This window comes from Pipistrellus kuhlii, unplaced genomic scaffold, assembly GCF_014108245.1.
Source record: "Pipistrellus kuhlii isolate mPipKuh1 unplaced genomic scaffold, mPipKuh1.p scaffold_m20_p_3, whole genome shotgun sequence".
Taxonomy (NCBI): domain Eukaryota; kingdom Metazoa; phylum Chordata; class Mammalia; order Chiroptera; family Vespertilionidae; genus Pipistrellus; species Pipistrellus kuhlii.
In genome coordinates this window covers 91,100,812-91,126,559 of record NW_023425529.1, presented here as the reverse complement: position 1 = coordinate 91,126,559, position 25,748 = coordinate 91,100,812, and the positions used below count along the sequence as shown (strand labels likewise).

Genomic DNA, 25,748 nt, shown 5'->3' with positions numbered 1-25,748 from the left:
AGTGGACTGAGAATTCTCGGGGAAGAGGGGAGTGGGGGTGCGGGAAGAAACTAAATATAAACTGTGCACCTATGGATGAGGACAATGGGGGTGGGGAAAGGGCAGAGGGTGGGGTGGGAACCTGATGGAGGGGGGAAAAATGAGGAACTTTTGTAATAATATGAATAATAAAGATTTATTTAAAAATAAGAAAACAAAAAACAAAAAAACACACAAATGTGTCATTCAGTTAACTCTAAGCTTTAATGAAATAATGAGCCCAATAATCTTTTGTAAAGAAACTTCAGAACTACCTGCTATATTTTCTAGAATATCCTCATAATAATATCCTCAGAATAAACTAGATTTTTTGAAACATCCCAAAGACTCATTTGGATCCAAGTCTAAAAGACTGAAATGATCACTGTAAAAACAAAAACAAACAAACAAAAAAGGTTTATAAATTAATGAGAAGGATTTCCCTGTGGGATCTAATACAGACCTCACTTACAGTCAAGTACTCTTGAGTGTTAGTCCCACCAATAAGAATGTGCCTTTTTCTGCTTATATGCTATTTTGTTTCCTAGGAAAAGCCCTTTTTTTTTTTTTTTTTTTTTTTTAAATATGTTTTATTGATTTTTTTACAGAGAGGATGGGAGAGATAGAGAGCTAGAAACATCGATGAGAGAGAAACATCAACCAGCTGTCTTCTGCACACCTCCCAACGGGGATGTGCCCGCAACCAATGTACATGCCCTTGACTGGAATCGAACCCGGAACCTTTCAGTCCGCAGACCGATGCTCTACCACTGAGCCAAACCAGCTTCGGCAGGAAAAGCCTTAAGAGAAGCTGAAGTATACATAAAAATTTAGCCCAGCAAGACACCCATGAAAAACACACATGGAGTCAAAACAAGCCAGAGGAAAATCATTTGGGCAAAAAATGAAAAAGGACCCCAAGTCAAATTTATAGAAAATATTCTTTTATTATCTTTTGGTCGAGAATATGTTTGTATATTTTCAGAAAACAACTCCAAGACCATTTGCATTATGGCAAGAGAGAGAAATTGACAGGACTACTCCAACCATGAAGACAAAGAGAAGCAGTCCAGAGATGGAAGTCGCTGATGACACCTTACCATAATAGCAGTCAGCAGCTGTGTATCACTGCAGGTTGCCCAGGACCAAACCAGAGAGCATTGGACCTGCATTACCACCATTTGCTCACCATCCAGAACTGAAATACCATTGCTGACATGTACACATAAGGGACTGTTTGACATTGAAATTGGGTCTCAAAAGAACTGGTGGCCCAGAAAGCAGCTCACTACAGACTGATTCATATGCCTTTCAGAACAATTATTGCTTGTCTCATTTTTGATTCTTATATTTCCCTTAGGACATGATCTCACTCATCTAGGGGAAATGATAAACAACACAGACTGATGAACAAGAACAGACCCAGAGATAAGGAGCCACGAGTCTGACTGTTGGACCTCAAAGGGACGGTGGGGATAAAAGGGAGAGATCAACCAAAGGACTTATGTACACACATATGAGCCTAACCAATAGGCTCATATGTGTTTGCTAAGAATATGTCAAGGACAAGAGGGGGGTGGGTGCATAAGTGGTGGTGGTGGGGGATTGGAATGGGGGGTTGAGGACAAATATGTGATACCTTAATCAATAAAGAAATTAAAAAAAAAATTTAGCCAGTTGGCATGGGTCAGTATTTAAGCGTCAACCTATTAACCAGTAGGTCACAGTTCAATTCCTGGTCAGGATATATACATGGGTTGTGGGCTCTATCCCCAGTGTGGGTGTGCAGGAGGCAGCCAATCAATGATTCTCTCTGATCTATGATGTTTCTATTTCTCCCTCTTCCTTCTTCTCCGAAATCAATAAAAATATATTATTTTAAAACAGAAGTTAATATCTGGTAAAAATTGTTATCAGAAACCAGAAACAATAGAGAATTACTAAATATACAGTGATAGGAACATTGATTGACCATCTGAGAAAATGAGATCCTTACTTTTCATGAATATTTTTCAGATTTCAAGCAGAAAGTCTCCTTCAAAGGAAAAAAATGCCACAATACCTAAAGGTTAACTTAATACATTTTTATTTTTGTATTTCTTATATGTATACCAAGATAAAAATAGGTACTTATGCTTACAGTTCTCACAAAACAAGAAAAGCTAAAATATTTACAAATTAAATCAAAACCAATAAAATGCAAATTAACCACCTCAAACATTTATTTAACAAATGATGCTATTTTCCTAAAATAAAAGGTTTAACCCCCCCAAAAAATCACAAGTATTTGGTTGAAGAGCAAAAATCCATAGTTTCACATCACATTCTATTCTTAGACTGCTGCTGAATGTTTTTACTTTAATAATAATGATTATAACACTTGTTCACATAAGTATTTTGTTTAAACTGGTATTGATAAATTTAAGCCTTTTTCTACCTCTTTCTGTTTTTCTACTCAGAATAGTAAATTAACCAAACCTATTAAATGACATTTTATAAATATGAGAATTGACTGAAAAAATTAACAACTTAGTTTACTGAAACCTGCATTAATTCCTATTGAATCAAAATACCTTTAGAATTTGGAAAACAAATTATTTCTTTGTTATTATGCTTACTGCAAATGGACTGTTGAGTTACTCTCTGTAGGAGCCTTAGAACACAATGGTATTGACTGTGAGGTACAGATCTCCTGTGAGTGAACATATGATCCTATCAGGTATATCATGTGTACAGCAACAGCTCACTTTCTTTGGTCTCATCTTCATGTACTTTGTGTTCTACAGTTTCAATAGTTTTGTTTTTTTTCACATCAGATTTTAATTTTGAATACTTAACACTATTGTTGATGTGCATTTCACTTTCTTCGTGTTTGCTAAGAATATGTGATAAATGCTGCCAATCTTTGCACCCATTCTCATTCTTCAGTTGATTTTTTCCTTCTCCAAAGAGTTTGCAATATAGACAAAACACAGAATCTTTTGAGGTTGAATAAAGCAACCAGGATCTAGGGGTTTTTTCACCATTTGGAAGAATTCGTGTATAATAAGTTTCTGAAAACTTCCTCCCTGTATTGTCTTTTGGAAAGTTAAAATTTCTTACTTGAGGGGGATCATTTTCAACAAGAATGTCTCGTTGTTTGATATTTAAAATTCGGGGCCATGTGCCTGGATCTGCAGAAAGCACAACTGCTTGAGTGGAGTCTTCAGATTTTTTATCTTCCATTTGCTTTTGAAATGTATTATCTATGATGGACACAGAGGCAGGTAAATTCATATCCTGTTTGGTTAGTGATGCTTCTATCTTACACTCTGATGATACCTGTGGCTCTGAAATCTTTTCCTTTTTTCCTGGTACTCCTTCTATTTTTTCCAAAAGTGTATTCAATGATCCATATAATTTCCTCTCATTTTCTTCTCTAATAGCATTTCTTTTCCTGTTTTCTGATATGGATATTTTCTTTGATTCTGTTTCCAATATCTAAGGAGAAACAGATTATACTTTTATCTTAGAATTATTAACATTAAAAAAAATAACGTATATACAAATGCCCAGTAAGCAACCAAAAGATGTTCATCATTAGTCATCGAAGAAGAAATACAAATAAAAACCACCACATTCTATTTCATACCCATTAAGATGACTACAATGAAAAGACGGGTACTAACAAGATGTGGAAAAACTGGAGTCTTCCTAAGGTGATGGAGGGAATGTGAAATGGTGCTATCTGCTTGGAAAATACAGTCTGGAAATTACTCAAAAGTTAAAGAGAGTTATCATATTATATAACCTAGCAATGCCAAAATAAAAATATATGTCCACACAAAGATTTTAAAAAAATGTTCATAGCAATTTTATTCCTAATAGGCAAAAAGTAGAAATAATTTAATTGTCCATTACTGATGGATAAATTAAAATGTATTAGTCATACAATAGAAAATTATTCTATATAATAAAAGGCTAATATGCAAATTGTCCCCTCCACTGGGAGGTTGATTGGCAATTCGACCAGGGGGTGGGGCCAGCAGGCCAACTGCCCGTGGCTCCTTTCCTCAGCTGGGGAGGGAGAACATACCAACTCTTAGTTTGTGTTGGGTGGGGCTGGCCAGCCAACATCCCGGCTGGCCCAGTCCAAACAGGGCCAATTGGGATCAGGTGGCCAAACAGTGCATGAATTTGTGCACCAGGCCTCTACTTTGACAATAAAAAGTGAAGCCAAGATATGTGCTACAACACGCCTGAACCTTGAAAACAGGTAAGTATATAAAAGCCAGTCACAAAGTATCACATATTGTATAATTCCATTTAATAAAAAGACACATTACTGACTTTGAAGTAAATAAAATAAAAATGCAAAATAAAGAAGAAAAAGAACAAAGATGTATACAATAGGAATTGAAGGCCTGATAGCTACAATAATGTTTTATGTTATAACTTGAACAATTTATACAATGGAGCTTAAGAAACTAAGAGTTGGTGTGTTCTCCTTCCCCAGAGCAGGCCAAAGCCTGTCCCCTCTCTCTCTTATTCCCTCACAGGCATATATCTCCTAAACTCTAATGGATCTGATGAGACTTATAACAAGAAGAGCAATGGGCCGAAACCCGTTTGGCTCAGCGGTAGAGTGTCAGTCTGCGGACTGAAAGGTCCCAGGTTCGGTTCTAGTCAAGGGCATGTACATTGTTTGTGGGTACATCCCCAGTAGGGGGTGTGCAGGAGGCAGCTGGTCGATGTTTCTCTCTCATCGACGTTTCTAGCTCCCTATCCCTCTCCCTTCCTCTCTGTAAGAAAAATCAATAAGATATATTAAAAAAAAAAAAAAAAAAAAAAAAAAAAAAAAAAAAAAAAAAAAAAAAAAGAAGAGCAATGGGCAGTGGCAGCTTAACCCCTAAACCTGTCCCCAGAGCTCCATTTTACCTAACTTTTGAGTTAGCTGACATTAGCCCCACCTTGGCTCACTATTGTTTGTTTGTTTTTTTTTCCATGTAGCTACCCATTTGTTCCAACACCATTAATTGGAAAGAGTATTTCTTCTTTGTTGCCTTATATCTTTATCAAAAGTCTGGAAAAGAAAACCTGCATTCTTTTCTCTTTCCTTGACCTGTACTTTTCTTTATTTAGCCTATGCTTTGAAATCAGGTAGTTTCAACCAATTTTTTCTTTTTTCAAGTTATTTTTTCTTTTTATAACCTTACTGCGTTTTAAAATCAATTTGTCACCCTAATTGGTTTTTCTCAGTGGATAGAGCTAAGGCTTACAGACTGAAGGGTCCCAGGTTTGATTCTGGTCAAGGGCACATGCCCGGGTGACAAGCTCAAACCCAGTGGGGGCCATGCCGGAGGTAGCTGAACAATGATTCTCTCTCATCATTGATGCTTCTATCTCCCTCTCCCTGAAATAAAAAAAACCAACATATATATAATCAGTTTGTCAATTAAACATACTACTGGGATTTTTAAAAATATATATATTTTATTGATTTTTTACAGAGAGGAAGAAAGAGGTACAGAGAGTCAGAAACATCGATGAGAAACATCGATCAACTGCCTCCTACACACTCCCCACTGGGGATGTGCCCACAACCAAGGTACCATGCCCTTGACCAGAATTGAACCTGAGACCTTTCAGTCCGCAGGCTGATGCTCTATCCACTGAGCAAAACCTGTTTCGGCTGGGATTTATTTTTATGCTCACCTAAGGAGTAAGGATATTTTTTTCCATTGCTTTTAAACAGAGTGAAAGGGAAAGAGAAGCGATAAAGATAGAAACGTTCATGTGATATCTATTGGTTGCCTCCCACAAGCACTCCGTAGGGTGGGAGTGGTGGGGATTAGACCTGTAATCATCCCATGTGCAGGCTGACACTAAGCACTGAACTGGCCAGCCAGGGCTCTTCTGGGCTTTTGATTATAATTACTTTGAGTCTACAGCTCATTTGGGGAAACTGACATCTTCACAGTATTGACATTTTCCAATCCATGAATATGGTATATCTCTCCATTTACTTAAAATTAATTTTATGTAATTACAATAGTCATTAAACCTGTTGCTATAACATGCCTTTTCTTTCAGTTTGCTGATGAAGTTCTTTGACTTAAATTTCCAGTAAAACCAATATAAATATATTACATGCAATAAACCTTAATATTTTAAGAAAAACGATCTTAAAATAATAGTGTTACATGCAATAAACATTAATATCTCAAGAAAAATGATTTTAAATGTTACCTGCAATAAACACCAATTATTCAAGAAAAATCTTATATTACATGCAATAAACATTAATATTTCAATAAAGGGATTATAAGTATAATATTATCAAAACTGTATTAACATAGTATATCACAAAAGTTGTAGGAAATATTAAAAATCTGTAAATAACTTATTTGTATTATATTCTAGGATATTTTCCCCCCTCTGGCTCTATTTTTGTTCATCAATTTATGTTGTTCATTATATTCCACAAATGAGTGAGATGATATATTTATCTTTCTCTGACTGGCTTATTTCACTTAGCATGATGCTTTTAAAGTCTATTTTGTTGTGCCTAAGCCGGTTTGGCTCAGTGGTAAAGCATCCGTCTGCGGACTGAAAGGTCCCAGGTTCGATTCCCGTCAAAGGCATGTACATTGGTTGCGGGCACATCCCCGGTAGGGGGTGTGCAAGAGGCACCTGGTCGATGTTTCTCTCTCATCAACGTTTCTAGCTCTCTCTCTCTCCCCATTCAAATCAATAAAAATATATTTTAAAAAATTTAAAGTCTATTTTGTTGGATATGAGTATTGCTACTCCAGTTTTTTTTTCTTTTTCCATTTTCATGAAAAGATTATTTTCCATCCCTTCACTTTAATCTTCTGTGTGTCTTTTGTTTTGAGGTGGGTCTCTTATAAAGAGCATATAGTTGAGTCTCGTTTTTGTATCCATTCAGTAACCCTACATCTTTTGATTGGAGCATTTAATCCATTTACATTTAAGGTTTTTATTGATATTTTATGTCAATAATATAAATTTATTTATAGTCATTTTAATTCTGCATGGCTAGGTTTTTCTCTGTTTTTTTCTTCTCAGCAATCCCTTACAGCAATCCCTTTAGTATTGTAATGCTTGCTTGGTAGTGATGAATTCTGTTAGCCTTTTTTTTTGTCTGGAAATCTATTTGACTGTCTATTTTGAATGATACCCTGTTTTCCCGAAAATAAAACAGTGTCTTATATTAATTTTTGCTCCCAAAGATGCGCTAGGTTGCTCAGTTGGAGTGTTCAATTCCCATTCAGGGCACATAACATACCTAGATTGAAGGTTCCATCCCTGGTTGGGATACGAAAGGGAGGCAGCTGATTGATGTTTCTCTAAAATCAATAAAAATATATCTTTGGGTAAGGATTAACACAAACAAAAACACCTGCAATGTGTTGGTGATGGTGGTAAGGGCACATTTATAAAACTTCTCCATTCTATAGAAATGACACTCTTGCGTTTGTAAACTGTTTATGAGCTATTGTGCACTACTAATACACCCATGGTAGGATCAGAGTGGCTGGCAATGTAGAAAGTCTAGGTATATGGTTGAGGCTTATTTTTTACTCTGTTTTCCCACTTTTATGTCTAGTGTTTGTTCAGGAATAAAAAATTTATAATCTATATGTACTAGTAAGCCTTGTGCTATTCACAAGATAAACTTATATCTGTTTGAAGATTATGAGCTCAGATATTAAAAATAGGGGCAGAGTGAGTGGATGCTGCACAGACATGCTCCCAGGAACAAACTGGTATTACACCTAAAATACAGAAAAACTTCCTGAATAATTAATGGAAAACTCGCAGGAAAAATATTGATATCTGAGAAATGAAAGTGGAGACCGCATAAGACTGTTTAAAATTTACTGCTTATAGAACTTTTTTTTAAAAAAAACACTTTAAAACAGAGAAGAAGAGGAGGAGGGGGAGGAGGATAAGGAAAATACACTCACTATCACAGTACTCAGAGGGAGTTACTGTTTTGTGTCCTTTCAAATTTATTTATTTTTAAATATTTTTTATTGCCGAAACCGGTTTGGCTCAGTGGATAGAGCATTAGTCTGTGGACTGAGGGGTCCCAGGTTCAATTCCGGTCAAGGGCATGTACATTGGTTGTGGGCACATCCCTGGTGGGGAGTGTGCAGGAGGCAGCTGGTTGATATTTCTCTCTCATCGATGTTTCTAGCTCTCTAACCCTCTCCCTTTCTCTCTGTAAAAAAATCAATAAAATATATTAAAAATATATATTTATTGATTTCAGAGAGAAAGGGTGAGGAAAAGAGAGAAACATCCATGATAAGAGGGGGATCACTGATTGGTTGCCTTCTGCATGGCCTTCATTAGAGATTGAGCCTGCAACTTGGGCATGTGTCCCCGACCGGAACTGAACCCAGGACCCCTCAATACACAGGCAGATGCTCTATCCACTGGGCCAAACTGGCTAGAGCTCAAAAATATTTTAATTTAAAAATTAACTATAATTTTTCAAATCTGTTTTTTTTCCAAACTAAAACCCTATATAATAAAAAGGTGATATGCAAATTAACCATCACTCCAACACACAAGATGGCCACCCCCATGTGGTCAAAGATGGCTGTCACAAGATGGGAACCTGGTGGAGGGGAGCAATGGAGGGAAACAAAAATGAGGAACACTTGTAATAATATGAACAATAAATATTTATTTTAAAAAATGCAAAAATTATTAATCAGAAAAGCAAATAGTAAATTGAACTCAAACAAAATTAAACACTAGGGCTTTTCCTAAACATGAAGAAAATGAAAAGACAAAACACTGCCCAGAAGAACATCTTGTCAATACACTATTTTATAAAAGGTATGCCTCGACAATATATAAAGAATTCCTGTAAGTCAATAATACAAAAACAACCTCATTATAAAAATGAGCAGAAGACTTGAATAGACATTTTACAAAAGATGATATATGAATGATGAAAGGGAGATATTAGTTATCAAGGAAATGCAAATTTTATATCCACTATAATACCTTAAATCAAAACAGATAACACCACCCAACCAGTGTGGCTCATAGTTCGATTTCTGGTCATACACATGCCAACATTTCAGGCTCAATTCCCAGTAGGGAGCATGCAGGAGGCAGCTGGTTCAGGTTTCTCTCTCACTGATGTTTGTATCTTTACCTCTCAATATTTTGTAGGTGCATCTCTGAAACACAGGGATAAACACAATTTAACAACACTGCATTTTATTTTCAAATATATAAAAAATAATGGACAATCTTCATTTTCTCATAATTTAATACTACAAATCAACTATAATTTGGGGATCTAGCAAAACTCACTTTTTGGTTTCATCACCAAGAGTTCTTAAACAAAATAATAGGAAGAAAAGACTTATAAATAAAAATATTTTACATCACAAGATCCTTACAAAAAAAACCCCCAGAAAACACCAAGTTTTGGTGAGAATGTGAAGTAACTGGAACTACTGAGTTATCAGTGGGAGTGCAAAATGGTAAAGAAAAGAATTCCTTGTTGTAATGTTTGAAAAAAGTAAAAATTTTAAACACACAATTGATTTCAATACTCACTTCAAATGTCAGACCTCAATGACAGACTGACAAAAGTGGAACTAAATGAGATTGTAAGATCAACCTGTAATATTAATGTAAGCTCATAGGTAGAAGTTATTATATACCTGATCATCTAAAATTTATTAAAGGAATTAATTTTACCTGTTTATATTCGTTAGCACAACTTTGGCAGCAGAATGTCATCTGTTGGCCACCATCAATCATCAGGACACTATTTGCAGAACCTTTGCTAGGCAGGTACTCTCCACAATGTTCACAGCAATTCATTATCAGACCATTAGCCAACCTGTACTTGTTAAAGCAGTTGTTACTGCACAGTTTGTGTATCACATTATTAACGCTTACTTCATGGCGAATCTAAAAGAAAAATGAGAACTTACTAAATAAATAAGCCAGATTAGCACTGTAAGCAATGAGATAACTAGTTTCAACAGAAACAAAGAAACAACTAACTTCTCAGTGGAAAAAATATTCCGGAAAAAGACTAAACAGCTCATTTCATTATTCTTTCATTTTTATCTTTGATTTCTTTGTAAAATCATTCTTTATATCCTAAGAAATCAGAAACGCCAATCAGAAAGGAAGTATGCACCCCTATGTTCATAGTAGCACAATCTACAATATCTAGGATTTTTAAACAGCCCAGGTGCCCATCAGCAGATGACTGGATCACAAAATTATGGTACATACACAATGGAATACTATGCTGCCATAAAAAAGAAGGAATTCTTATCATTTGCAGCAACCTGGATGGAATTGGAGAATATTATGCTGAGTGAAATAATCCAATCAATGAAAGAAAAACAATACAGGATTTCACTCATTTATGGATAATAAAGAACATTATAAACTGATGTAAAATCATTCTTTGATTTTTATCAAAATTAAGATACAGATAACAAAAAGCAATAAAATCAGTAATAACTTTCCCAGAAACACTTAAGCATTCCAGAAAATGAATGGATTTAAAGGATTTTGATACCACCCACTTAAAAGAAATGGATTGAGAATTCTTTGTCTTGTAAGCTTCACTGATCTAGACAACTTGTGGGAGGGACTAAGTGAATCAGTATTCCATACTGGGATGATGTCTGCATATACAAGACTAAGTGGTTCTTGCTTTGCTCAGCTCTGTGGTAACTGAGATAAAACTGTATTCTGGATTTGCATGGCTCTGCAGAAACCAACACCAAACTGTTACCACGGACTGTATTAAGAAAGGACTGCCTATATGCATGGTTCTTCTTTCTGGAACTGGAAGGATGGCAATACCAATTAAGAAATGTGAGATTATCAACACACTTTCAGTTCACATGTTCTGTATGTTCTTGCACTAAGATTGGTTGCTTCCTTTGTGTCCTGAACCTACATTTTAATTTACTGTGTCTGGTAAGAACAAAATCCACTATACAACTATTACTCTAGGAACGAGTACATCTAATTCTATAGAAACAGATGTATATTTTTTATACTTTGCAAATAGGACATTTGTTTATAAAATAGTTCTGGCATATCCTTTTTCCTCCCTTAACTTCACTGTGCAGATTCAGGACATGTGCATTATACAGATGGCAGATTACAGAATAGCAGTTAACACTTAAAATTATTCTAGAACCTCTGCCAGTGTGGCTCAGTTGGTTGAGGGTTGTCCCATGCACCAAGAGGTTACTGGTTCAATTCCCAGTCAGGGCAAATGTCTGGGTTTCAGGTATGATCCTCCATAGGGGGACATGCAAGAGTCAGTCAATTGATGTTTCTCTCTCATTTCGAAGTCCTCCCCCCCCCCTAAAATAAATTTCTTAAAAAACATGTTAAAGTTATCATAGATAATAACTTAAGATAGAAAAACTCAGACCTCTGTTAGTTTACCACAGATTGTACATCTTGATTTATTTGAAATTCTTTTTCTGAGACTCTGGTTGTCTTTGTAGGGAGACACACAGTATGTATTGCAGGATTCCTGAAAGGGCTGGCTCGACTGCACTTGAGGAACAACAGTAGTCCTTTTCATAGGTGCATCTCTGAAACACAGGGATAAGCACAATTTAACAACACTGCATTTTCTTTTCAAATATATAAAAAATAATGGACAGTCTTTATTTTCTCATAATTTAATACTACGAATCAACTATAATTTGGGGATCTAGCAAAATCTACTTCTTGGTTTCATCACCAAGAGTTCTTAAAATAGGAAGAAAAAACTTATTAATGACTTTTAGAAGCAATCAAAAAGGTGGTAGCAAACCCTATTTGGAAGGCCAGGTTAGTTGGAGCATAGTCCCATACACCAAAAAGGTTGTGGATTCCATTCCTGGCAGGGATGCCTACAAGAGCTAAGCAACTGATGGTCTCTCATATTGATGCTTCTTTCTTTTCCTTTCTCATTCTCTTTAAAATTAATAAAAACATATCCTCAAGTGAGAATTTAAAAAACAACAACTGGTGTTAGCAACTTGGTAGAACTGAAGGAGATGGGGGATGGCTGATGAGGCAGAGTTGGTGGCAGGGAGAGGGTCAATTTATTTCCATACCCACACTCCATTTTCCTGCTAAGAGTAAGGACAGTATAAATAAGCCTGCTGACAAACTCTGAACTCTGAAAAACTCGAAGATAACTCAAGCTCAATTAATTTGAGGACACCTCTGCAACAGTTCTACCCATGAATTTATGCAGTTCTCCAGAACCCACATTTACAACGTCAGCATCAAGCATAAGTAGAAAGTACAGCTTACTTTTTACACATTACATTGTGTTTCTTTGGAGTACGCTTATGAGAGAAGGAGGAAAGGCAGGTGGTAGAACAAAAGAGGTGAGCTGATCCTTTTCGTTGATAAGCTGTTTGTCCTTTCTGTAAAGGGTTTTTGCAGTGTGCACAAGTGATTATAGCTGGTTTAATAAGGTGCTGTTGGGCTGAAGACTGGCAAATCTGTTGAGGAAATGAGCCCACTGGTGAAAAAGAATCCACCCCTTGCTGTTTCTGATTACGCGGAAATGATGCTGACTGGGAGATCCAAGAATCTTAAAAATAAAACACAAGAAAAAGTCATGGAACAATTCAAAATTCATATCAGAAAAATATTTAAAAGTCTAAGAATAGTGAGGCAGCCATATAAGCAAGTGGTTAAGGCCAGACAGTCTTATTATACAATCCCAGGGGAACTACCCACTTTGTATTCTAAGAAAATGATTCTCTATTGTGCCAATGATGAAAATGGTGGCCCTGGTATTGTGCAATTCGGTAGCCATCAACTCTTAAGTCAGACTCCAGGTTCAAAAGTTGTGCTCTGAGATTACTATAGATTGTGCAAGTATATAAAACTATGTCTTGGTTTTCTGAACTACAAACTAACAATCATACCTAACTCATGAAAGTATAATAGTAAAGCCTTATGTTTGGTACAAGGCACCTGCAAAAAGTATTAGCCATTTTTCTTCTCTAGGAACAAAATACCAATACATTATAAAATAAAGCAAATATGAAAATACAAAGATAACTATAAAGTGTGGTATATGATTTCCATTGTCATAACAGACGGCTTCCCCATTAACATTTTAATATGAAAAATTAAAAGTATATAGAGAAGTTGAAAGAATTGTGCAGTCAACTCCTATATGCCCACTAAATATATTCCACAGCATTTTATAATTTTTTAATATTAAAATTTTGAGGATAACATTGTTTAATAACACTATATAAGTTTCAGGTATGCAACTTTAAAATACATATATTGTATATACTACATTGGGTGCTGATCAACCAAAGTCTAGTCTCTTTCTGTCACCACATATTTAACCTCTTTACCCTCTTTGTCCTCCCTCCACACTACTTTACTATTACTAACTTACTACTTTTGCTTTAACACATCTTTCTGTCTATAGAGCCCTAGAAATAATTTCTGTATTTCAAGTAATATGTAGACATCAATACATTTCCCTCCAAAATACTTTGAAATACATGTAATTTAGATGTTATATTTTAATATCCTTTATTTTTATTTTTTAAATACTTCTATTGATTTCAGAGACAGGGAGAGGGAGAGATATAAAAATCAATGATGAGAGAGAATCATTAATCGGTTGCATCCTACACGTCCCCCCCACCCAGTTGGGATAGAGCCCGCAACCCAGACATGTGCCCTGACCAAGAATCAAACCTAGAACTCCTGGTTCATAGGTCAATGCTCAACCACTGAGACACGCCAGTCAGGCCCTCCTTCCCCTTTTTAATCCTCACCCAAAGATATTTTGCCATTGGTTTTTAGAGAAAGTGGAAGAGAGAGGGAACGACAGAGAGAAACATCAATGTGAGAGAAACACAATTGGTTGCTTCCTGCATGCGTCCCGACTAGGGACCGCCCTGGGGAGGAACCAAGGTCCATGCCCTTGATAGGAATCAAACCTAGTACCCTCTGGCCCACAGGCTCCTATCCACTGAGCCAAGAGAGAGAGAGAAAAAGAGAGAGAGAGAGAGAGAGAGAGAGAGAGAGAGAGAGAGAGAGAGAGAGAGAGAGGAGGGAGGGAGGGAGGGAGGGAGAGAGAAATATGAGAAACATCAATTGGTTGCCTTCCATATGTGCTCTGACTGGAAATTGAACCCACAAACCAGGTATGTACCCTGTCTGGGAATTGAAGCAGCAACCTTTTGATACACAATCAACTGAGCCATTCTGGTCATAACATGTATTTTTATTTACTTTTAAAAAATATATATTGTATTACTTTTTTGCAGAGAGGAAGGGAGAGGGAGAGTCAGAAATATTGATGAGAGAGAAACAAGGATCAGGTGCCTCCTGCACACCTACTACTGGGATGTGCCCACAACCAAGGTACATGCCCTTGACCGGAATTAAACCTGGGACCTTTCAGTCCACAGGTTGACGCTCTATCCACTGAGCCAAACTGGCTATATGTAACATTTATTTTTTAACATTTTAAAATTAATTTTTTTTAGAGGGAAAGGAAGGGAAATGGAGAGAGAAAACATCGATATGAGAGCAAAGTATTTATCAGCTGCCTCCTACCTGCCCTCCACTGGGGATCAAGCCTGAAACCTGGGCATATACTCTGACTGGAAATAAAATCAGCAACCTTTAGGTATTCAGGACATCACTCAACAACAAACTGAGCTAAACCAGCCAGGCTAGACATAACATTTTAAAGCAAGTCTTTCCACAATTACTTCTGAGCCTTCTAAAATATTATTTCATATGCATTAATATATAGGAAAGCCTGTATTATATGGTCCATCTGACCCAATCATATATTATTGTTGCTTCAAAATCGTACAATCTGATGTACGGTAATAGTGCTTCTCAAATGTTAACATGTATGAGATCATTTGGGAAGCTTTGATTTAAACAGAGATTCTAACTTCTTAGGTCCTAAGATTCTGTATTTATCGAATATGAAACTTTGAGAAATGAGACTATTCAAAAGTAGCTTATTTGGCCCTAGCCAGTTTGGCTCAGTGGATAGAGCTTCAGCCTGCAGACCAAAGGGTCCTGGGTTTGATTCCAGTCAAGGGCACACACCTTGGTTGCAAGTTCCTCCCCAAACCCTGGTAGGGGTTTGTGCAGAAGGCAACCAATCAATGTCTTTCACGTCAATGTTTCTCTCTGGCTTTCCCTCTCTCTTCCACACTCCCTAAAAATCAATGGAAAAATATCCTCAGGTGAAGATTAACAAAAAAATCTACACTAATAAAAGAGAAAGATACAAATTAACCGTACCTTTGTGACACCCATCAGCCAAACAGGAGTATGCAAATTAAAGATGTCGGGTGAATTTGCATATACAGGTGCTGAGTGGCCAGGGATGAGGTGCGGTGCCATGGTGACAACACAGGCATTCCTCACCGCTACAGCTGCTCCGGGCCTCTGGGCAGCATGGGAAGGCAAGTGAGAGGATGAAAGGAGAGTGTGTGGACGTACAGGGACTACCTATTTGTGAGTGAGGGACAGCTATATTCCAAGGGACTGTTGGGGACTGCCAGACTGGGCTCCCCTAACCGGGCAAACTCCACTGCTGCTGCAATCTCTCAAGGAGTGACCAGCTCTGCAGCAGAGATCGCACCATCTTGAAGAGGAGACTGGCTGTGATTGGAAGCCTAGCCTTACCTTTAATTGGGAAGAATCGGATACCTCCCAGGACCCTACAACCATAACACACAAAATCCGAGGACATTGGGAGGACCAGTGTAGTCCGAGAACGTGTAAGGGGGTCCACAGGGCTGCTGATAGAAGGGAACTCTAGAAATCAATTAGTTGCTGAGGCGGGAAGCCTGAAGCTTTACCAATAAACTAGCTGTGCTGTGCGAGGGGGAAAAGACATGCACAGAGACTTGAGCAGAGTCCCACACAGTGCTGGGGCAAAAAAGTCACACTTGCCGAAACCAGTTTGGTTCAGTTGATAGAGCGTTGGACTGCGGACTGAAGGGTCTCAGGTTTGATTCCGGTCAAGGGCATGTACCTTGGTTGCAGGCACATCCCCAGTGGGGGGTATGCAAGAGGCAGCTGATCGATGATTCTCTCTCATCGATGTTTCTAACTCTCTATCCCTCTCTCTTCCTCTCTGTGAAAAATCAATAAAATATATATATATTTTTTAAAAAGTCACACTTACTCTAGCTCTTTTTTCTCTTTAAATCCTTGCATTTGATTACTAAGCCCAATACACAGGATAACCCAATTAAATATATTCTCAGAGACTGCAGAGGAAAGTTGTTTTAGTGGAACCTGGGAATCAGAGTGGGGAGAAAAGACCAGAAAGCCAGTTCTGGGGCAGTCCATACCCCCAAACCAGTATTAAGTGCAGGAGGGAAAACAAATTCTAAATATTGGGTAGAGAGGACTTATAGCTCCGGATGTCAATACAGAAACACTGCCATCCAGGGGTTGAATCACAAATTGACGCTTATGTAAATTTAACCACAGGCAGGCTGAGAAACAGACATACTGCCTGCTTGAAAACAAGATTGTGGTTTACATCACAGACGAGTTGTGGAACACAGGGAATTTCAACACAGTTCTAACTACCTGACAGGCAACAGGTGTACCAAACAGAATAGTAAAGATACTGAACGACTTTCACTTATGCACATTTTTATTTTTTATCTTTTACTTAATATTTTTTTCTCACTTGATTTTACCTTTTAAATTATATTTTTGTTTTTAATCAGTATTATTACTACTATTATTTTATCTTTTTTAAAGTTTTATTTTATCAGGTTTTTTAAAAAATAAATCTTTATTGTTCAGATTATTATTGTAGAATTGTTCCTCTTCCCCCAATCTGGTTCCCACCCCCCCACTGTCCTCATTCATAGGTGTATAATTTTTGTGCAGACTTTGCCCGCACTCCCACACCACTTTCCCCCCTCGAATTGTCAGTCCACTCCCTTTCTATGCCCCAGACTCTATTATATTCACCAGTTTATTCTGTTCATCACATTTTTTATTTACTTAATTTTTAAATTCACTTGATGATATATATATATATACTTGTTTATAATTTTTATCTTTAACTTTTTCTTCGTCCTCTTCCTAAATACCTTTCAGCATTTCATATACTACTGGTTTGGCAGTGATGAAGTCCTTTCGCTTTCTCTTATCTGGAAAGCTCTTTATGTGACCTTCAATTCTGAATGATAACTTTGCTGGGTAGAGTCATCTTGGTTGTAGGTTCTTGCTATTCATCACTGAATATTTCTTGCCACTCCCATCTAGCCTGCATAGTTTCTGTTGAGAAATCAGCTGACAGGAGACAAAAATGGCGGAAGAATATAGGTGGATTCTGAGCCTTGTCCCGAAGCAGAAAGAGAGAGCAGCTGAGGGTTATGCTGAGAGTATTTATTAGCAAGCCAAGAGACAGCCAAACACCAGAAGAAACTGGGGGGCCGCTGACCAGGGTGCCCGACAGGGAAGCACCCACGGCGGGGCTAGGTCCCTTCCCGGAGCTACCTACAGGCTTGGATGGGGAAATCTCACCATCTTGAAGGGAAATTGGATCTTGTCAGGGGCCTGAATATCCAGAGCCACAGCGACCACCAAGCAGCTGTGACCCCCAGAATGCTGATTCCAGGCGGCGCGAACACTAGGACTCACAGGAATGCTCACCAAACGGCGAAAAGGTCACACTTCGCGGGGAGAGAGTGCGTGAGTGCTCCTGGTGAAAGACAAAAGCCTGCCCGTGCCGGGTGTGCGGAAACTGGAGGACAGGGACGGTGATTACAAGTAGAAGCCCCGGCTGTTGGGCGGGTGTCACCCGTGAAAGTGGATGGGGCTCCTAATAGGGGAGATATCTAAAGAGCAACACGTTTGGATCTGACCCGGAGGGATATCAGAGAATTACAGTTGGCTCGGACTTGCCCTACCCCCCTCCATAGATCAGTGCCACAGAGAGGGGGTAAAAAAAAGCTAGTGGCTTTAGAGGCCAGGAAGTCAACCTAGAAACACTGCCACCTAGAGGCTAAATCACAAATTGACCCTAGTATAATAAAATATAATTAAGACCTGCTTAAAAATCAGGACCGGATTACAACACTGAGGAGCAGTGAAACGAAGGGAACTGCAATACTGTCCAGACTGGGAAACAGGTGTGCCAAACAGAACAATAAAAGAAGTGAATGACCTTCATTACTGCAAATTTTATTTAAATTTTTTTATTTAATCTTTTTAATTTTTAAATTGTTTTTCATTATTCGCAACGTTTACTCAAGAAACTATTTTTTTCTTTTTCCTCACTTGATTTTACCTTAATTATTACATTGTATACATAATTAACATTATTACTACTACTATTTTACCTTTTTTATCTTATTTTCTTGCTTATTCTTATTATTTTATTATTATTATTATTATTATTATTATTATTATTTTATTTCAGGATTACTGTTCTACAGTCTATATTTATCTTTCCTTCTCCAACGCTTTATTCTATCTCAACCCTACCTTATGCCATCACTCTCTTCCTAACCTTTTCCTTTGGTGCCCTGTTTATCTTAACCCTTTCCTGCTCTAGATTTTCCCCATTCTTTCTGTTTACCCTCTCCTAAAATTTCACGATACTTTTGTATATCTATTGTAATTTCCAATCCCCTGCTCCAAGCCCATTCACACCTCCCTCGTCGCTGTACTAAAATAAAAAGTCTTTCTCTCTATCCCTTTGTATAATAGTTGTATATTGAATGTTAACTATATTGAAGTTTTATGCTTTTTTGTAAGATTTGTTTACCTACTCTTTTTGTTTCATTGTATGTTTTTGTTAGCTGGGTTTAGTCACCTTTATTGGAGGTTATTAATATCGGAAACACATTTCTATTCAGTGCCTTGTGTGTTGTACCTGGTTGTGTTGTATTTTGTGCCTTTAAATCAAAGCAGGAGAGACAACTCTATTCCAACAAACTGAACAACCTGGAGGAAATGGACATATTCCTAGAAAAATACAACTTTCCAAAACTCAATTAGGAAGAATCTAAAAATCTCAATAGAGCAGTGACTTGGGAAGAAATTGAAACAGTCATCAAAAAGCTTCCAGCAAACAAAAGCCCAGGGCCAGATGGCTTCACAGGAGAGTTTTACCAAACATTCAAGGAAGAACTAAAACCTATCCTCCTTAGACCATTCCAAAAAATCCAAGAGGAAGGAACACTTCCAAACTCCTTCTATGAAGCCAGCATCACCCTAATAACAAAACCAGATAAAGACAACTCAATGAAAGAGAATTACAGGCCAATATCCTTCATGAACATAGATGGCAAAATCCTCAACAAAATTCTAGCAAATCGGCTCCAGCAGAACATCACAAAGATCATACACCACGACCAAGTAGGATTTATTCCAGGAATGCAAGGATGGTACAATATCCGCAAATCAATAAACGTGATACATCACATAAACAAATTGAAAAATAAAAACCATATAGTCATATCAATTGATGCAGAAAAAGCATTTGATAAAATCCAACACCCTTTCCTGATAAAAACTCTCAACAACGTGGGAGTACAAGGATCATACTTCAACATAATAAAAGCTATATATGATAAACCCACAGCCAACATCATACTTAAAGGGCAAAAACTAAAACCATTCTCTCTAAGATCAAGAACAAGACAGGAATGCCCACGCTTGCCACTCCTGTTTGACATAGTACTGGAAGTACTAGCCATTGCAATTAGACAAGAGGAGGAAATAAAAGGCATCCAAATTGGAAAAGAAGTAAAGTTATCCTTATTTGCAGATGACATGATATTGTACATAAAAAAGAAAACACAGACTCCATTAAAAAACTAACTGACCAAAAACAAAACAAAACAAAACAAAAAAAACCTAATTGACTTAATAAATGAATTTGGCGATGTAGCAGGATACAAAATTAATGCCAAGAAATCTATGGCATTTCTATACACCAACAGTGAACTTACAGAAACAGAAACTAAAAAAGCAATCCCATTTACCATCGCACCAAAAAAATTAAGATACCTAGGAATAAACTTAACTAAGGAAGTAAAGGACTATATGCGGAAAAGGACTATCTCTGAAAAAAGAGATAGAGGAAGATGTAAACGGATGAAAGAACATACCATGTTCATGGATTGGTAGAATCAACATCATCAAAATGTCCATACTTCCTAAAGCAATCGATTGGTTCAATGCACTCCCCATTAAAATACCAACGGCATATTTCACTGACCTAGAAAGAACTCTCCAAAAGTTCATTTGGAAAAATAAAAGACCCTGAATAGCCACAGCAATCCCGAGAAAGAAGAGTAAAGTAGGAGGGATCTCAATACAAGATTTCAAGCTGTATTACAAAGCCACTGTTCTCAAAACAGCCTGGTACAAGAACAGACATATAGATCAATGGAATAGAATCGAGAACCCAGATATCAACCCAAATCACTATGCTCAGTTAATACTTGACAAAGGAGGCACGAATATACAGTTGTGCCTCACACAACGAATTTAATTTGTTCCAGGAGCAAGTTCGTTATGCGAAAAGTTCGTTATGTGAAACGCGTTTTCCCATAACAATACATGTTAAAAAAATTAATTCGTTCTGTAGCATAAAATATGCTAAGATGACATAAAAGTCGTGGAAGCTCGGGCGACTTCGTTGTGTGAAACGAAGTTCGTTGTATGAATCATGAAATGAAGTTCGTTGTGTGCAGCATTCGCTGTGCGAGGCACCACTGTACAATGGAGTCAAGGCGGTCTCTTCAATAAATGGTGTTGGGAAAATTGGACAGATACATGCAAAAGAATTAAACTAGATCACCAACTTACACCATACCCAAAAATAAACTCAAAATGGATAGAGGACTTATACATAAGATGGAAAACCATAAAAATACTAGAGGCATCCACAGGCAGCAAAATCTCAGACATATGCCAAAAGAACTTCTTCACTGATACTGACCCTAGGGCAATGGAAACTAAAGAGAAAATAAACAAATGGGACTACATCAAAATATTGATAAAAAGCTTTTTTATAGCAAAAGAAACCATCAACAAAACAACAAGAAAGCCCACTGTATGGGAGAACACATTTACAAATGTTATCACTGATAAAGGTTTAATCTCCAACATCTACAGACAGCTTATACAACTAAATAAAAGGAAAATGAATGATCCAATTAAAAAATGGGCAATGGATCTAAATAGAATATTTTCAAAAGAAGACAGAAGGAAGGCCAAGAGGCACATGAAAACATGCTCAAGCCGAAACCGGTTTGGCTCAGTGGTAGAGCGTCCATCTGCGGACTGAGGGGTCCTGGGTTCGATTCCAGTCAAGGGCATGTACCATTGGTTGCAGGCACATCCCCAGGGGGGGGATGTGCAGGAGGAAGCTGATCGATGATTCTCTCATCGATGTTTCTAGCTATCTATCCCTTTCCTTTCCTCTCTGTGAAAAATCAATAAAATATATTAAAAAAAAGAAGAAAAAAAAAGAAAACATGCTCAAAATCACTAATTATCCGAGAGATGCAAATCAAAACAACAATGCGGTACCATCTCACACCTGTCAGAATGGCCAACATCAACAAATCAACAAACGACAAGTGTTGGAGAGGTTGTGGAGAAAAAGGAACTCTGGTGCAGTGCTGGTGGAAATGCAGACTGGTACAACCACTGTGGAGAACAGTATGGAGCTTCCTCAAAAAACTGAAAATGGAACTCCCATTTGACCCAGGAATCCCACTCCTAGGAATATATCCCAAGAAACTAGAAACATCAATCAGAAAGGATATATGCACCCCTATGTTCATAGCAGCACAATCTACATAGCCAGAATTTGGAAACAGCCTAGGTGCCCATCAGCAGATGACTGGATCAAAAAACTATGGTACATCTACACCACGTGTCAAACACAAGGCCCGCGGACCAAATCCGTCCCGCCAGGCCTTGCAATGTGGCCCGCACCGCGCTGTCATCACTGCACTCGCTGCGTTTCCATCACAATGACAGTTTATGACTGTTCAGTAAACCATTCGGCCCGAGATTTAGGCTGCATTTTAGATTTTGGCCCCTTCTCTGATTGAGTTCGACACCCCTAATCTACACAATGGAATACTATGCTGCCATTAAAAAGAAGGAATTCTCATCATTTGCAGCAACCTGGATGGAATTGGAGAACATCATGCTGAGTGAAATAAGCCAATCAATGAAAGAGAAACGCATGACCTCACTCATTTATGGATAATAAAGAACATTATAAACTGATGAACCAAAAGATAGTAAAGGAACAAGCAGACTGTCAAATTACAGTGGGGAGGGAAGTGAGATCTGGGGGAGATAAGAGATCAACTGAAGGATATGTATACATGCATATAAGTACAACCAATGGACACAAAACTCTGGGGAGGGAGGGTGTGTATGGGGGGGGGCAATTGTTAAAATATGTACACAGATAATAATTTAATAAAAAACAAAACAAAAAAAACCCTCCCCACATTGGTAGTTCAGGCTTTGAATCAAAGTCCACTGGACTAGTAGCACTGCGCAATAAAGGTTTTATTTTCCTGATTCCTCTGGGTGATGGGTTGGTCGTTCTCCTAGGTCATTCACATTTTGGTTCCGACCAAGAAGTGTCAGCTATGTTGGTTTGGTGGCCACCGCTGTTAACAGTAGACTCGGGCACTCTTCCAGGCTCTGAGACCCTGGGAGGGCGCCTCTGGCACATTCGCAGGTTCCTGGACTCTCGGGTCCAGTGAGACTGCTGTGACTCTGCACTCTGGTGGACTCACTGAGGCAGGAAACACCTTTCTGGAACTGTGGTAACATCTGACTGGTAAATTTTCCCTAGGGCAGTGTTTCCCAAACTTTTGACATATGTGTACCCCTTCTATAATTTTTGTAACTCTGAGTACCCCACATACTCATGAGAACATAGAATTAGGCGCAGCTAAGCACGGTGCAGTGCATATCCCCACCAAACCCCAGTGCAACATGTACCCCAACCAAACTCTTCCCATACCCGTGGGGGTACTTGTACCACACTTTGGGAAACACTGTCCTAGGGAATAGTCTGAGTTCAGATCTATCTTTTGGGACAAAAGAGGCCAGCTGATTATCTCCTGGGCACTTTAGCTGTCTCTGTTTGGACTGACTGACTGTGGAGCTCTTAGGTAGTTTATCTGCCTCTGTTTTGGGACTTCCTCAGGAGGAAGTCAACTGTGGAGCTAGTAGGCAGTTTATCTGCATCTGTTTTGGAACTTCCTGGGGAGAAAGTCAAATTTGGACTGACTGGGGTGTGAATGTGAATTTAAAAAGTCCGTGCTCCATGGCCATTAATACCAAGAAGCAGCTTTGTCTCCTCTGTGATTGTGGCTAAACGGAGAGAATGTTTCTGTTAAAACTGTATGTCTTTTTGTTGTTTGTTTAATTCGTTTGAAGGTGGGGCAAGTCCTGCTTTGGGAAATCCAATTATATGTGGTAAGGCTGAACACATGTCAGAGACTGCAGTAGTGTCCCAGCAGCTGCCAAGAATGCTTGTTCTTGCCGAAACCGGTTTGGCTCAATGGATAGAGCATCAGCTTGGGGACTGAAAGGTCCTGGGTTCGATTCCGGTCAAGGGCATGTACCTTGGTTGCGGGCATATCCCCAGTAGGGGGTGTGCAAGAGGCAGCTGATCGATGACTCTCTCTCATCAATGTTTCTAGCTCTCTATCTCTCTCCCTTCCTCTCTGTACAAAATCAATAAAGTTAAAAAAAAAAAAGAAAAGAAAAAGAATGCTTGTTCTTGGGGGCTCTCCCTCCTCTCCCATCAGTGTTTCGGCCACAAGAAAGTCTAGTTTAAGCTAGTGAGATTTCTGTCTGTATATCTGTAATGTAAACTTTTAGGGACTTTAGTGTACTCTTTCCTGGTTTATAAATATAGGTCTATACGTAATTTTCCAAAGTCTTTGATAACTTAAAGGCTTTGGAACATTGCTGGGTTAAATGATACTGAAACATTAATTAGAGTTTACCTTCTCTGGAGAATCTTCTAGAGGATGAAGTTGAATCTGTTAATAAATAAAACTTGTATTTTATTTGAAATCTCTTGTAAGATATAAATGTACTGCTAATTTAAGGAATGTTACTTACATATCACCTAAAAATTAAGGTTAAGACTTCTAACTAATTAGAAGGAAAGTATGGTTTTGGTGCAATAAAAAAAGCATAGGCACTGAAATGCATTTTGAAGGAGAAAGAAGGTAATTTTTAAAGCTGGTTATTCCTGAAAGTTATTAGAATTTTTGTGTCTAATACACTTTGATATATAATATTTTGGTAAAATCAAGTTTGACAATCCTTCAAGGGTTTACATTTTCAGAAACTTTCTCTTGAGAGAAAATCCAAGATAGCAGCCTAAGTAAGCACCTAAACTGCTGCCTTGCACAATTTCAAAACAACAACTAAAAGACAGAACGGACATCATCCAAAACCACAGGAAAGCTGGCTGAGTGGAAAAATCTACAACTAGAAATTAGGAGAGAGGCTCACGGATCAGGGGAGCCGCAAAGAGCTGAGGTAGGGAGATGCGAGCACAGAGAGGAAGGATGGCTGAGTGCCTGGCTGGCGGGAGGGGAAAGGAAGCCCTGACTGCAATGAACCCCAGTTCTAAATGCACTGAACCCCAACCCCGACCAAAACCCTGTGGACCCAGCTCATATGGGTGGAGTCTGGACTGTAGAGAAAGGCACACAGAGACTCGGAGACTCCGGGAGCTTCAGTGGGCAGGAGTTTGGGGTGCACGAGCAGAGGAGTGTGCGCAGAGAGGTCTGACTGCGGAGGCTGCCACAGCCTCTCCATAGTAGGAGTTGGAAGTTCCTGATTGCACTGAATCCCAGTTCCGACTGCAATGAAACCCAGTTCTGGGCAAGCCCCTGAGGGACCCATGCTCTTACAGGGGGAATCTGTACTGCCAGGCGGAAACTCAGGGGATCTGTAAAAGGCAGAGGTCTGAGGTGCATGCACAAGGACAGGGCTGACGGGAAGCCAAGACTGTGGGCTCAGCCCTGAGGCTCCGACCCCATCCAAGCCAAGCACAGAGGCTTTTGCAATTTTGCAAGTCTGGTCCTATAAGACTGTCTCCAATATAGAAGGTATCCCGGAAGGTATCCTGGCATAGACACAGCTGATACTCACATCCAATTGGCCTGGAGGTCAATTCCTCCCAAATCAAGACTTACCTACAAGACTGCACACACAGCCCACAAAGGGGAGCACCAAGAGTGTCCACTTCAGGTAACTGGGAAGGCTGACCCACTGGGCCACATAGGACACCAAGCACACAAAGCTACCCTACCAACTCAGGGAAGCAGTGAAAATGAGGAGACAAGAAAACAGATCTCAAATGAAAGAAATGGAGGAGAACAAACGACTGGATATAGAGTTCAAAACCACGATTATAAGGTTTTCCAAGAATTTCCTAGAAAAGGCTGATAAATTTAACAAGACCACAAAACCAGTATTATATGAAATGCTGAAAGGTATTCTTTAAGAAGAGGAAGAAGAAGAAAAAAAAGATAAAAATTATCAACAACAAATAGATATCAACAAGTGAATCTAAAAATTGAGTGAATTAAAAATCTGAGGAACAGAATAAACTGGTGAATATAATAGAATCAGGGGCAAAGAAAGGAAGATTGATAATT

At 38.4% G+C, this 25,748-nt stretch overlaps 1 protein-coding gene across 10 annotated transcripts in view; it reads right to left on the bottom strand.

Annotated features, from left to right (window-relative positions):
• Positions 1 to 1,899: 1,899 nt before the first annotated feature.
• Positions 1,900 to 25,748, bottom strand: part of ZMYM5 (zinc finger MYM-type containing 5) — a 43,661-nt gene continuing 19,812 nt past the window's right edge. For 8 of the 10 annotated variants that reach the window (XM_036457003.2, XM_045588498.1, XM_045588499.1 and 5 more), the window contains 4 exons: positions 12,343 to 12,628; positions 11,465 to 11,630; positions 9,751 to 9,966; positions 1,900 to 3,498 (listed from right to left, as the gene is read on the bottom strand). In XM_036457003.2, coding sequence (XP_036312896.1) covers positions 2,743 to 3,498; positions 9,751 to 9,966; positions 11,465 to 11,630; positions 12,343 to 12,628 — 1,424 coding nt within the window. In that variant the 3' untranslated portion in view covers positions 1,900 to 2,742. Of the gene's footprint in view, positions 3,499 to 9,750; positions 9,967 to 11,464; positions 11,631 to 12,342; positions 12,629 to 25,748 lie in introns of those variants that run through there. The other 2 variants (XM_045588500.1, XM_045588502.1) reach the window with 2 other exon arrangements.